The sequence below is a fragment of the Cherax quadricarinatus genome, chromosome 17, assembly GCF_038502225.1.
Source record: "Cherax quadricarinatus isolate ZL_2023a chromosome 17, ASM3850222v1, whole genome shotgun sequence".
Classification (NCBI taxonomy): domain Eukaryota; kingdom Metazoa; phylum Arthropoda; class Malacostraca; order Decapoda; family Parastacidae; genus Cherax; species Cherax quadricarinatus.
In genome coordinates this window covers 49,619,666-49,635,219 of record NC_091308.1, presented here as the reverse complement: position 1 = coordinate 49,635,219, position 15,554 = coordinate 49,619,666, and the positions used below count along the sequence as shown (strand labels likewise).

At 39.2% G+C, this 15,554-nt stretch overlaps 1 protein-coding gene across 2 annotated transcripts in view; it reads left to right on the top strand.

The window, feature by feature from the left end:
- LOC128686295 (protein Hook homolog 3) overlaps window positions 1-15,554 on the top strand; it is a 753,866-nt gene that overhangs the window by 686,479 nt on the left and 51,833 nt on the right. For both annotated transcript variants that reach the window (XM_070085977.1, XM_070085978.1), the window contains exon 13: window positions 13,351-13,556. In XM_070085977.1, coding sequence (XP_069942078.1) covers window positions 13,351-13,556 — 206 coding nt within the window. The remainder of the gene's footprint in view (window positions 1-13,350; window positions 13,557-15,554) is intronic.

Below are 15,554 nucleotides of genomic sequence, written 5' to 3'. Positions count from 1 at the left end.
CTTGGAAGGAAAAGGAGTTAGAGTCCACACAGAGGCGGATCAGATCAAGAAAGACATCAGTGGGGATAGGGAGATGAAGAAACCCTTCATGGGCCTTCTCTCTAAGGAAATCAAGGACTAACACTCTTCGCACTAATCTCGTTCATACCTCTCCTCCCTCTACAGATGTTCCTGGTGTCTACTCTATTTCTTGCTCCTCCTGTCCTCTTCAATACTTTGGAGAAACTGGTCGATCTCTTTCTGACAGAGTTAGGGAGCACAAAAATAGTGTTAGGCTTGCCGACACTAACAATGCTCTTTTCTGTCACGTCAGAGATCATAGCCATCCTATTGACTGGTCTTCTGCTAAAACTGTCTTCCCTACTTCCAACTCGAACAGTCGCCGTTTAGTTGAATCCTCTCTTATACACAACTTTCCTTGTATGAACCTTAGCCCTGGCTTCGTCTCTGTAGATGCCTTCCTCTCCCACTACATTGTAAAATGCTCCAAACTTCAGAACACCCGTGACTTAACCTGAATCCTCATTTCTTCTTCTTCTTCTTCTTTTTCTTCTTCCTCTTCCCCTTTCCTCTCTCCTTTTCTCCTCTGGGTTGTCTTTCTCTCTCCTGTCTCGTGTTTCTGTTCCTTCTTTATTTTATTTCACCACTTCCCCTTTCACGCACCTCGGTGCGCTTGCTCTCCCTCTGTGGGTTTCTAGCTCTCTTGCAGTGCTCCCCTTCCTTTGTATTTGACTGGTTCTTCCTTATTTCCCACTTCTACCACTACCACTACTACTACCTCTTCTTCTTCTACTACATCTACTGATGAAATTAGACACATGTGCGGCGTCTGGTTGTCTTTGTTGTGGACGTTTCGCCATCCAGTGGCTGGCTGGATGGCGAAACGTCTACGGTGGGGATGCCCGGGTGTTGTGCATGTGTCATTTCATCCTGTCGGTATTATATACAATTCTTGTACTACTACCACTACTACCACTACTACTACCTCCACCTCTTCCTGCCTATATATAGCCGTCCTGCTCCTCCTCTGTTAGTGTGACTTTGTCAATGGTCCAAGTCGGACCGAAACGTCGTCGTAAGCTTCTGTCTTTTATGTGCGGGTTATTTGTGTATTGCAAAGTTTTGCTGAGAATTATCACCCTAACAAAACTGTTGCAAGCCATGTCTGCAACATGTTCAATGACAATGTCTTGTCTCATTTTAAACAAATCTTAGAGATGCCAGAAACACGCCTATCTGGACAGATTTTTTGTGACGGGTGCAGTGACTCTCAAGCTTGTCCTAGTGCCAGTACAGTGGAACCCCTGTTTTCAGGTGCCCTGAGTATTGGCGGCTTCAAGTTTAGACTTCTTTTTTTTTGGCTAAATTTTGGCCTGAGTTTCGCACTGTGCCCAATGTTTCGGCCCCTGTACCAGACCTGTCCGCCTGCCTACGCCTGCACGGGCAGGTGCACAGGTATTGCGAGTCAGTCTGGCTGCTTGTTTATCCTTGAGTGAACATTACCCTGCACCCTCATCCAAACATTTCACAATATAATTCATTGTGTTTTATGCTTGTCTTTTGAGTGCAGCAGAAGAAAGAAGAAATTGTACAAAAATACGAGGCAGTGCGCTGCAGTGGTGGAGGCAGTGGTGGAGGCAGTGGTGGAGGCAGTGGTGGAGGCAGTGGTGGAGGCAGTGGTGGAAGCAGTGGTTGAGGCAGTGGTGGAAGCAGTGGTGGAGGCAGTAGTTTAGGCAGTGGTGGAAACTGGTTGAGGCAGTGGTTGAAAGGGATTCCCATTCCAAACAATAGTAAGTCCTCCCTCTCTCCTCCTCCCTATCTTCCAGGCACCACCAGGAGTCTTCAATAGAGGTACATAAATGTGATTTTAAATGTTTATTTATACATTTCATTACTCATTTAAGTACTATAAATATATTTATAATTGTTTTGTGTATGTAAAACTATAGTTATTCTTTAAAATATGTACGTAATTTTTGTGAATATTTTTGGGGGTCTGGAACGGATTAATTGTATTTATATTATTTCTTATGGGAAATACTGCTTCGACTTTAGGCTGTTTTGATTTGAGGCCTAGCTCCTGGAACGGATTACAGCCGAAACTCAGGGTTCCACTGTACAAGACAAAGAAGGGAAGTAACCCCAGAGAGGGCTTTGATACCTGAAGTCCTTATGGAGGGTGATTCCCCTTCCAAACAATACTCTCTCCTCCCTCTTCCCTCCTTGCCTTCTTCCTTATGCCAACAAGAGTCTTCAATAAAGGTATGTAATGTTCATATATCATTAAAATTAGTGCTTTATATTTATTTCTCATTTTTTCTGTATGTTAAACTATAGTTATTCTCTATAAAATGTATTTTTGGATGTCTGGAATGGATTAATTGGATTTACATTATTTCTTATGGGAAATATTACTTCGGTTTTCAGCCATTTCAGATTTCAGCCGACCTTCTGGAACAGATTAATTATGAAAACCTGGGGTCTACTGTAATAGTGTAATTATGCAATATTTTATAGTGGGTGAGGCATACCTGTGTGTGTCATGGTGAATCACCAGTTACTGAGATACTGCTCAATTCTCCCTCTGCTATAGCTCCACCCACTTTATAATCATGCCAAATGGTGAATTAAATACGTATATTATAGATGGGGTTGTAAGAGAAGTAAATGCGAGGGTCTTGGCAAGAGGCGTGGAGTTAAAAGATAAAGAATCACACATAAAGTGGGAGTTGTCACAGTTGCTCTTTGCTGATGACACTGTGCTCTTGGGAGATTCTGAAGAGAAGTTGCAGAGATTGGTGGATGAATTTGGTAGGGTGTGCAAAAGAAGAAAATTGAAAGTGAATACAGGAAAGAGTAAGGTTATGAGGATAACAAAAAGATTAGGTGATGAAAGATTGGATATCAGATTGGAGGGAGAGAGTATGGAGGAGGTGAATGTATTCAGATATTTGGGAGTGGATGTGTCAGCGGAGGGGTCTATGAAAGATGAGGTGAATCATAGAATTGATGAGGGGAAAAGGGTGAGTGGTGCACTTAGGAGTCTGTGGAGACAAAGAACTTTGTCCTTGGAAGCAAAGAGGGGAATGTATGAGAGTATAGTTTTACCAACGTTTTTATATGGGTGTGAAGCATGGGTGATGAATGTTGCAGCGAGGAGAAGGCTGGAGGCAGTGGAAATGTCATGTCTGAGAGCAATGTGTGGTGTGAATATAATGCAGAGAATTCATAGTTTGGAAGTTAGGAGGAGGTGCAGGATTACCAAAACTGCTGTCCAGAGGGCTGAGGAAGGGTTGTTGAGGTGGTTCGGACATGTGGAGAGAATGGAGCGAAACAGAATAACTTCAAGAGTGTATCAGTCTGTAGTGGAAGGAAGGCGAGGTAGGGGTCTGCCTAGGAAAGGTTGGAGGGAGGGGGTAAAGGAGGTTTTGTGTGCGAGGGGCTTGGACTTCCAGCAGGCATGCGTGAGCGTGTTTGATAGGAGTGAATGGAGACAAATGGTTTTTAATACTTGACGTGCTGTTGGAGTGTGAGCAAAGTAACATTTATGAAGGGATTCAGGGAAACCGGCAGGCCGGACTTGAGTCCTGGAGATGGGAAGTACAGTGCCTGAACTCTGAAGGAGGGGTGTTAATGTTGCAGTTTAAAAACTGTAGTGTAAAGCACCCTTCTGGCAAGACAGTGATGGAGTGAATGATGGTGAAAGTTTTTCTTTTTCAGGCCACCCTGCCTTGGTGGGAATCGGCCAGTGTGATGATAAAAAAAATAAAAAAATAGAAAGAAAAAATAAATAAAAAGGAAACTCCAATTTGATAATTTTGTTTTAATTTGCATAACATATTATAAAGTTTTTCTTCTTCTCTTTTTTAGTAATTGTATACAGGAGAAGGGGTTACTAGCCCATTGCTCCCGGCATTTTAGTCGCCTCATACGACACGCATGGCTTACGGAGGAAAGATTCTTTTCCACTTCCCCATGGACAATAGAAGAAATAAAGAACAAGAGCTATTTAGAAAAAGGAGAAAACCTAGATGTATGTACATATATATATGCATGTGCGTGTCTGTGAAGTGTGACTAAAGTGTAAGTAGGAGTAGCAAGATATCCCTGTTATCTAGCGTGCTTATGAGACAGAAAAAGAAAACAGCAATCCTACCATCATGCAAAACAGTTACAGGTTTCTGTTTCACAGTCATCTGGCAGGACGGTAGTACTTCCCTGGGTGGTTGCTGTCTACCAACCTACTATCTGAAGGAGGGGTGTTAATGTTGCAGTTTAAAAACTGTAGTGTAAAGCACCCTTCTGGCAAGACAGTGATGGAGTGAATGATGGTGAAAGTTTTTCTTTTTCGGGCCACCCTGCCTTGGTGGGAATCGGCCAGTGTGATAATAAAAATAAAATAACATATTATAAATGATAAAAAAAGTAGAATACACATACAGTACACTCATTACTTACCTTAAAATATTTATAGTCTTAATGTAGGATGAGAGGCGTATATATATTGTAGAAAGATGAAGAAGATGAACAAAGAATGGAAGAAGTACAAAAGAAGTTCACAGTAAAGGGGGTAACTGCCAGCCAGCTGGCTGCCCAGTCCACCCCCAGCCTGTTGAACATGTATTACACATGTTCCAGAATTGTTGCTCTTTACTTATGGCATAGGTTATAGGACATTGTCTGGATGACACTACCAGTGGTATCAAAATTGAAAGGATGTTGCACATGGGTTATTATCGAGGTTTTTGATATTTCCTCAACCACTTGTGGCCACATCCATCCCAGAGCCACTAAACTGTGTCAACATCAGATTCCTTTTAAAAGGGGAGTGTTAATACAACATGACATCAGTGAATCCCTAGTGTTTGCCATGCTGTTTGCTCTAGCTGATGCTCAATTGAACTGGTGCTCCCACAAGGTACTAAATGGTCCCAGATTTTTTTAATACTGCACACACCGAGTGTTAAGACCCATTCTTTACTTGCCAGGCATCTCAGGCCAATCGTGCCAAATTTGAAGGCAGGAAAAATAAAACGTTGATCTACATTTGGAGCACTAGCAACATAGATCTATGTTTAGACAGTTAAGCTGCCAAAAGAGACACAGAAAATGTAAACACAGACGAACACACCAGCTAATCCCTTTACAGTGAACTTCTTTTGTACTTCTAACATTTTCCTCTTGTTTTTCTTCTTCCAAGTGCTGCTGCACTTCTAACTATTGTGCACCCCATAAGATAGAAATGCAACAGCACTTGGAAGAGGAAAAACAAGAGGAAAATGGAAGTACAGAAGTAGTTCACTGTAAAGGAGTTTGCTGGTGTGTTCATCTGTGTGTTAACATTCTCTGCATTTCTTGTGACAGCTTAAGAAATGATTAAAGTAAGTGAACAAGGTATGTCGATGATTATAATAATAATTAATATTAATAATAGTAATAACAATTGCTCTGGAGTACTTTAAATGTCAGCTATCAACCCTATACAAAATACATATGACATTTAACCCTTTCAGGGTCTGTGCCGTAGATCTATGGCTATACGTTGAGGGTCCAAACCATAGATCTACGCCAAAATTCTAGCGGTGTCAAATTTAGTGCGAGAAGGCTGGTAGGCCTACATCTGAGAGAACGGGTCTGCATGGTGTGTGTGTGCGCCATAAACAAAAATTCTAGGTTCCCACGTGGCATTGTGGGAATGCCGCCTCAGTAACCTTTGTTCACCATGCCTTGCCTCAAGGCAGCTCTCACTCCGAGGCGAATTCGGATTCTCCTCTTCGTAACTGATAGTTCTGACTCTGATGGAAGTAGAAAAGAAGAAGAATTCTATGGCTTTGATCGATTAGTGACCGAAAGCAATGACCAGGATATTGAAAATAATACAGAAAATCCTGACGATCCTCAACCTTCTACCTCTGGTGTGGGCACGTCTCAGTCACGTTCATTTGTACCTCGTCGCAAGAGAAAACTAATATTTTTGCATGGCCAGGCCTCAGGCTTCAGTAATGATGATGATAGTGATGTGGCGTGTGATTTTATTGCTCTTGATGATCATTCGAGTAGTGATAGTGGTGAATCATATTCACCAGTGAAGCGTCAGTACATACGCTGCCACATGCGCTTGGGTAATGTTTCCTATGCAGTGCTCAGGGGATGAGTACATCCCATGGCCCTACACCAGGAATAGACAGTGAAAATGAGGATGATGTGGCTACACTTAGCATGGATAGACCACAGGCATCAGTAGGTGGTGGTATTGGTGGTGGTAGTGGTGGTAGTGCCACATCCATGCATGACTCACCAGCCCAGGCTGGGACCCACGCCGCTGACTCCTCAGCTCAAGGGCAAAGTGGAGCATCATCCACCACCACACCACAACTAGCTTATGATGTCCAGTATCCACCAGCAAACCACATCTGGGATTGGCAGCAAAATCCCAATTTTGTTCCCAATCCCCATTAGTTTGATGACTCTCAAAGTGGAATCCTACCAGCTTGTTCCCTTGGAAACACTGCAAATGAGCTGGAATTCTTTGAACTATTCTTTGACCAGCCCTTGATAGAAATTATTGTCAGGGAAAGGAACAAGTATTTTGAGTACACCATGGCAAATACGATCATATCACCACAGTCAATACTACACCGGTGGAAAGAGAGAACTGTGGCTGAAATGTACTCACCTAATTGAGGTTGCAGGGGTCGAGTCCGAATCAGTGGTACCTTCAGCCTCACTAACCACTGAAGTGCACTCGTCCTGGAGAACAGAAAATCGATTTCCTACCTTCACATCTTCTCTGTTATCCCTCCTTATCTTCCTTCTTCCTGAACTGTGAACCACTTGCCACTTAAAGTGGTTGCCACTATCACTGCTAGTGATCATTTCCTCCTTACCAGCCAAATCCTTCTCACACTCGCTCCCAAACTCATCTATGCGAAGCTTCAGCCTCCTATTTTCCTCCTGAAGAAGTAGAACCTCCTTCTTCAACACTTTAACCTGAGCTTCTAAAACACTACAACAAGCCATGGTGCTTGGTAACACCCCACGCTAACTCCCAGAGCTTAGGACAGGTATGACCGCAGGTGACCACTGACCTTCAGTGAAATCATCCCAGTGAACAGGTTTATCTTATTGTTATGTATGTTGCACTTCTCTAACAAAACCAGGCCTGACAGAAGTGACAGGTTATACAAGATCAGAAATGTTTTTATATACTTTTATCCATTCAAGAATCTTGTAATTGACGAGTCTTTGATTTTGTTCAAAGGTAGACTGTCATTCAAGCAGTATATACTGAGCAAGAGGAAATGCTTTGGTATAAAACTGTTTGTACTCTGTGACTGTGACAATGGCCTGGTATTGGATATTATTGTATACACAGGAAGTAAAACATTGAAAGATACCAAGATGTTATTGGGTATCTCAGGTGACATAGTGAGAAGCATGATGGCACCTTATCTTGGTAAGGGGCATACATTATATACTGATAACTGGTACACAAGCCCTTTACTCAGTGATTTCTTGCAAGTGAACATGACAGATGTGTGTGGCACAGTGCGCTCTAATCATAAACATGCCCAGGTTGAACGCAGGCACTCGTACTGGTGAGGTGCAGGCGTTTACTGTCAATGACGACATGGCATTACGGTGACATGACAAACGAGATATCACATTGTTGACAACCATTCACACTAATGAAATGCAAGACAGTGGCAAAGTTGATAGTGACTAATGAACATATTCAAAAATCACTAACTGTGATTGATTATACACAAAACATGCGTTTGGTTGACAAATGTGACATGCAGATTGGCTTTGTTGATTGTGTTCGTAAGAGTTACAAGTGGTACATGAAACTTTTCTTCCATGTTTATTGTAGTAAACAATACTGGTAAACAATATTATAATAATAACTTTAGTGCAGTTATTGTGTTCAATACAATGAGTGTATATATATACAGTGGAACCTCTACTTGTGAGCGTGTCCACGTGCGAGTTTTTCCAAATACGAGCAGTCGATGAGTCGATTTTTTGCTTCCATACGCAAGCAAAATTTCCACAAGCGAGCAGACCTCAAGGCAGGTTCCTTGACACTGGTGAGGGGCTCTTGCTCTTGATCTCGGTAATTGTATCTCATTTGTTTGTTGGACTATCTTATTGAAACTTGGGCAATGTATGATGGAAAGATGCTTCTTAACATACACCAAAAATGAAAGAAATCTAAGCATAAATAATGGAGTTCACTTTTCAACAATTTGCCACCCTTTAGCGGTAATTTCAAATGGTTTTTATGGTTGTATTCTCGTTTTTTATCTCGTTTGATAGAATGGAAGATATATTACAGAAATAGATATGATTTTGATTGCTTTCATGACGAAAAGTGCCTTGAAATTGAGCTCAACCTAGGAGAACTGGTCCATTGCTTGGCTGTTTCAGAGTAAACAAATGACGTCACTGTCCATTCCATTATTATTATAATCAAGGGGGAAGCACTAAACCCGGAGGATTATACAGTGCCTGGGGGGGGGATGTGGAAGACATTCAGGCTTAATTCAGGGAACTGGAGCACAGATCCAATTCCCTAAATCAAGAGCCCCTCACAACATCAAGGAACCTTCCTTGAGGGGACTGTCCATAACAGTATGCAGTCGTGAAAGGGTTGACATTATTTGTACAATTATTGCAATAAGGAATAACAGTAAAGCTTATATTTGTGTGAATAAAAATTACAAATTTATATAATAATAATAATAATAATAATAATAATAATAATAATAATAATGAAAGAAATCTAAGCATAAATAATGGAGTTCACTTTTCAGCAATTAGTCACCCCTTAGCGGTAATTTCGAATGGTTGTTATGGTTGTATTCTCGTTTTTTTGGTCTCATTTGATAGAATGGAAGATATATTACAGAAATAGATATGATTTTGATTGCTTTCACGATGAAAAGTGCCTTGAAACTGAGCTCAACCTAGGACAAATGGTCAATTGCTTGGCTGTTTCAGAGTCCATTCCAATATGCAGTCGTGAATGGGTTGACATTATTTATACAATTATTGCAATAAGGAATAACAGTAAATCTTATATTTTTTGTGTGAATAAAAGTTACAAATTATTTATATAATAATAATAATAATAATAATATGTATAATAATACGTATAATAATAATGGTATAATAATGCAGTACAATAATAATAATAATAATAATAATAATACAATATGTATAATAATAATACACATACACCTACCATCCAACTTACAACCTGCTCGACTTACGACCACTCGACTTAGGACCGTGTTTTTCATGCCAAATTTCTGGGAAATAAACAACTATTTGTGTTGTACACAGTGTTTATCCTAAACCTTACAGTATAAAATACAGTACTAACAGCATAAAAAAGTAAAGTAAAACATGAAATACCAAAATAAAACAATAAAATAGTCATTACAAAAATGTTTTGTTGATATTCAGTAGTAAAGTTCGACTTACAACCATTTCGACTTACGACCGGTTTCTCGGAACCGAACTCGGTCGTAAGTCGGATGGTAGGTGTATAATAATAATGTGCTACATATAACAATTATAATAGATGGCTTCAAAAGGCCGTCACTAGATGGCAGTGTTTACCATAACAGAGGGAGCGGTTGTGGCTGCCTCCACCTGTTACATAATGACATATTTTATTCATTCTAGAGTATATATCATGGTTCTATGTTAATTTTATTGTTTGTTATGTCATATTAGATGAACTGTGATATATAAATAAGCCGTATAGATGATATTAGCAAAATTATTCATCAAGTATTTTCATCGGTCTCCAGACAAACTCTCGTCCACCGCTGGCACCGTCCATACTACCACATGAATGACATATTTTATTCATTTTAGAGTATATATCAGGTTTGTATGTTATTTATATTGTTTATTATGTCATATTAGATGAAGTGAGATAGATAAATAAGCTGTAGAGTTGATATTAGCGAAATTATTTGCTCTGCAAACGAGCAAATCCAGTTGCGAGCAAGGTCATGGAACGGATTAAACTCACAAGTAGAGGTTCCACTGTACATTATATACAGTATTGGTCTCACAGGCCACAAATGTTACTAGAAAAAGGAAAAATTAGAAAAGAAAAAAGTATAAAAAACGTAAAATAAAGAAATGCAATTTTGCGGAAGTCGCTGATGTTGCCGCCACCCGCTCATTTTGGGTCAACTTCCTGTCTCTGTATCTCGGTAAGTACTGATCAGAATTTTTTATTTTTTGTTTTATTACCTTCACAAAAATATTATCTTTAATTCTGTAAGAAAAATTACTTTTTTTTTTTTTTTTTTTTTTCAAAATTTCTTGGACACTGGGGGCACCCCTTGAAATTTTGCCTCTGGTCCCTGAAAGGGTTAAAGCACTCCAGAGTGATTATTATTAATGATTATTAATTATTATGATTATAATTATTATTATTACCATCGACATACTTTGTTCACTGAGTTCAATAATTTCTTAAGCTGCCTCGAGACACAAAGAATGTTAACACACCAGCTAATCCCTTTACTGTGAACTTCTTTTGTACTTCTATTTTCCTCTTGTTTTTCCTCTTCCAAATGCTGCTGCACTTCTAACTATATCTTGTACTATGGGGTGCACAATAAAGTACAAATTTATAGATGAAATTTATAGTCTCGGAGATTGCTTGATGCTGAGATGCATCACTAACCCCTTTACAATGAACTTCTTTTGTACTTCTTCAATGTTCCTCTTGTTTTTCTTCTTCCATGTGCTGCTGCACTTTTATCTATATCTTGTACTATGGGGTGCACAATAAAGTACAAAACTGTACAGATATGTAGTTTTGGAGAGTCATCTATAAAAACTCGCATTTGTGGTCAGTGGTGCCTATGCTAACCTTCCGTTGGTGTATAAATATACCTAGTCGTATGAATTTTATTGTATCCAGCTGGCCGAGTGGCTTACGCATCTGTCTGGAGTTTTACGACTCACTTGCTGCAAGTTCAATCTCCGCTCTTATTGTGGTTTGAAGGAGGTCATGCTGAACAGTTGTTTGGCAAAGAAATGGCAGAAGACTTCAACTATACCAAGACAACATGGTGTTTCTGTGTCAGACAAGTATTTATGGTACAAAATACGAACAAGTTGGCATTGAACATACCCAGGTGTTGCAAATGTCTTATTGATCAACTTGTTGGTATTGTGTACCATCAGTAACAAGACACTTCAGTGGCAGGATGTAAACTTCTACACTCATAGTTTTAAACTATGTACATATTAAATATGGCTCTTGACTTTTTTTTTTTTTTTTTTTTTCAACAAGTTGGTCATCTCCCACCGAGGCAGGGTGACCCAAAAAAAAGAAAGAAAATCCCCAAAAAGAAAATACTTTCATCATCATTCAACACTTTCACCACACTCACACATTATCACTGCTTTTGCAGAGGTGCTCAGGATACAACAGTTTAGAAGCATATACGTATAAAGATACACAACACATCCCTCCAAACTGCCAATATCCCAAACCCCTCCTTTAAAGTGCAGGCATTGTACTTCCCATTTCCAGGACTCAAGTCCGACTATAAGAAAATAACCAGTTTCCCTGAATCCCTTCACTAAATATTACCCTGCTCACACTCCAACAGATCGTCAGGTCCCAAGTATCATTCGTCTCCATTCACTCCTATCTAACACGCTCATGCACGCTTGCTGGAAGTCCAAGCCCCTCGCCCATAAAACCTCCTTTACCCCCTCTTTCCAACCCTTTCGAGGACGACCCCTACCCCTCTTTCCTTCCCCTATAGATTTATATGCTTTCCATGTCATTCTACTTTGATCCATTCTCTCTAAATGATCAAACCACCAGGCCCGGTGGCCTGGTGGCTAAAGCTCCCGCTTCACACACGGAGGGCCCGGGTTTGATTCCCGGTGGGTAGAAACATTTCGACACGTTTCCTTACACCTGTTGTCCTGTTCACCTAGCAGCAAATAGGTACCTGGGTGTTAGTCGACTGGTGTGGGTCGCATCCTGGGGGACAAGATTAAGGACCCCAATGGAAATAAGTTAGACAGTCCTCGATGACGCACTGACTTTCTTGGGTTATCCTGGGTGGCTAACCCCCCGGGGTTAAAAATCCGAACGAAATCTTATCTTATCTTATCTTCTGCCCTCTGACTAATGCTTTTATTAACTCCACACCTTCTCCTAATTTCCACACTCCGAATTTTCTGCATAATATTTACACCACACATTGCCCTTAGACAGGACATCTCCACTGCCTCCAACCGTCTCCTCGCTGCTGCATTTACCACCCAAGCTTCACATCCATATAAGAGTGTTGGTACTACTATACTTTCTTGACTTACCTCTACCAAATAACTGAGAGCTTTATACAGTGGACCCCCGGTTTACAATCAGCTCCCAATGCGACCAATTATGTAAGTGTATTTATGTAAGTGCATTTGTACGTGTATGTTTGGGGGTCTGAAATTGACTAATCTAATTCACAATATTCCTTATGGGAACAAATTCGTTCAGTAATGGCACCTGAACATACTTCTGGAATGAAATAATATCGTAAACCGGGGGTCCACTATATATGTATGTACCTAGATAGGATGAACATACATAATGTATGAATGCATTTGGTTAAAAACTACCAAAGGAAAAAATAATAATTCAACCTTAATAAAAACATATATACAAAATCTATTGTTCTTGACCAATCTCTACCAAACAAATGTGAACTCAGTATACATGCGTAAACTGAACATACACACAGTGTAAAAGCTTTTGGTGTTAACTGAGAATATTTTAATACTTCAATAATAGAAACTGGACTGATAGAACTGAAAAAAAAAGGTAGAACCACAACAATAGTTGGGAACCTTTGAAGTGAAAGGAGGAAATAGGTATAAAAAAAAATGAATCTCAAATACGTAAACGGAAACACAGTGGACAGAGGTATGAAAAGTGGCGGCCCACTGTGTTAGGAAATAAATATGGATATATGTAAAAAAAAAACTAATAATGCACTGTAGTTTAATTTATGGTGTTATTAGCCATACTTCATTTTAATAATTAAAAAAAAATAAGTTTAACCTTTATTAATTACTATTACAATTACACTGTATCAAGCTTTTCTTATAGCTTCTTGTAATGAATAATAGTAAACTGAGTGTAAAGAAGTCTGGATTGGTGCAACATTTCACCAAAAATTGGTTTTATTAAGCATAAGTATCAATTTATGGTGAAATGAATAAAGATTCCTTTGTAATCTGTCTCTTACAATACTACTGGTACTCAGACATTCTTCTTTAAGTAGGTTATACATGTTGTTTCAGGTGAAAGGATTGTCTCACTGGAGGAGAGTCTGGCAAAGAAGGAGAACGAGATGGGAGCCATGGAGGAACGTTACAAGAAATATCTGGGTAAAGCCAAGTCAGTTATCAAGACACTGGATCCCAAGCACAACCCAGCTCTCATTCCTGATGTATCAAATCTAAGGTCTACTATCCATGAGAAGGAACGGATTATAGAAAATTTGGAGGTAATGTTCAAATTAAAGCAAGAGTGTAGCAAAATCATTTTTTATACTTTATGAATTATGACTACTCTGATGTACGTGTATATTATTTTACAATTTTAATGCAATTTGTTCAGGCCTCGGGTATCCATCAGTTACAATATTAGTACAGTAATAATTATTCAGTTCCATGAGGAAGTAGAGAAGAATTCTTCGTCCTTAACCCGTAAACGGTCCAAGCAGGTCTACGTTCACATGTGTAGTGCTACAAAAATAGATCTACGCTTTTTTTGCATATTTTCAAATAACAAAAAAAAAAAAAAGTAGATCAAAGTTTTTTACACATTTTCAAATGTAAAAAACAAAAAGAAGATCTACTTTTTTTACATACTTTCAAATGGTGAAGAAAACGTATATATACGTTTGGACCGTTTACGGGTTAAGACATGTGTCATAAGAGATTATTAAAATGCCAAGAACAAGGGACTAGGACCCCTTCTCCTGTATAAATTACTAGATGTAAAAAGAAAACTTTCTGAAAGTGTTTCTTCTTTTTTGGGTCATCTTTCCTCGGTGGGAGATGGCCGGTGTGTTAAAAAAAATAATGATTCAGACACCACAGTGTAATTGAGATAGAAGTTTGTATGAGCTTGTCAAGTTCTTGTGTTGGTACTTCTTCTAGTATCTGAAGGGAAGAGTGTTGAAAAGTCTTCAACCTTGACTCTGTTGTCAACGAGGGGGGACTGTTGTCGATGGGTGGAAAAATCTGCCAAGTACAGTCATTAGAAACTGAAGCCTTGAGGAGCTTTAATCCCTTTCACTGTCGGTCCCATAATATTACAGCTTGCAAACAAGTGTGGGTCACGTAATGCTACGCCAAAATTATAGCAGCTTCCAATCTTGCAGGAGATAGCTGATAGGCCTACATATGAGAGACTGGGTCAGAGTGGTCAGTGCGTGCAGTATAAAAAAAAATCCTGCAGCATGCAGTACATAACGAGAAAAGAAAAACTGCGACTGTGTTTTCAGTTTAAAACAGCGACTTTGTGTGTTTTTTTTCGTATAGTATATATGGTTGTATTCTCATTTTCTTGGTCTCATTTAATGAAATGGAAGATATACCATAGAAATATAGATGATTTTGAATGGTTTACAGATTAAAAGTACCTTGAAACTGAGCTCACACTAGCAGAAATTTTTTATTTTTGTCGATGTTCAAGAGTAAACAAATCATGTCACGTGTTCAATACGTATCAACTAGTGGGTCTGATATGCTTTCACAAATGCGCTTATATTATTTATACCATTTTAACAATAATGCAGTAGTCTGCATTACAGTAAATCTTCTATTAGTGTGCGAATAAAAATTCAAAATGGAAAGCAAGTGTAATATAAGAAGGGCCTGGAGATGTGACTAATGAACAGAAAGAATGCTATTTTAGTGCTAGGAATGTTTGCACTGTTAATTCTGGACTCTGTTTTGAAACTGGCCTTCCTTGAATTGTGTATGAAACTGGCCAAATTGCCAATTTCTGATCACTTTATTGGGTAGTTGAAATAGGTAAATGGGCAGTTTCTTGTACTCAGTTGATAGAAAAAAAAGAGTTCTAGCAAAATAGCTATGAGTTTGGTCAACTGGAATAACAGATTTGGCCAAAAATAGTGCTCAATGTGGGCAAAATCACCAATGCTTAAATATTGCTGAGACCACTAAATTTGCGAGAGCATAATTCCATATGTTTTCCATCAAATTTTGTACTTGTGGTTTCATTACCATCGAGAAAAGATTATCATTTCACAAGATTTTTTTTAATTCTTCGAAAATTCTTTTTTTTTTAAATTCTTCGAGGGCAAGTTTGCAAGCAGGGGTCTCAACAGTGAAAGGGTTAAAAAGAGATTAGACAAATACGAGGGAGAAGGGCTGAGTATGTTTAGGACCTGAGGTACTGAAGCTAACTTCTTGGATAGCTTTGGGAATAGGTTGGACAAATAAGTTAGGAGAGGTAGGGTTTGAGAAGGACC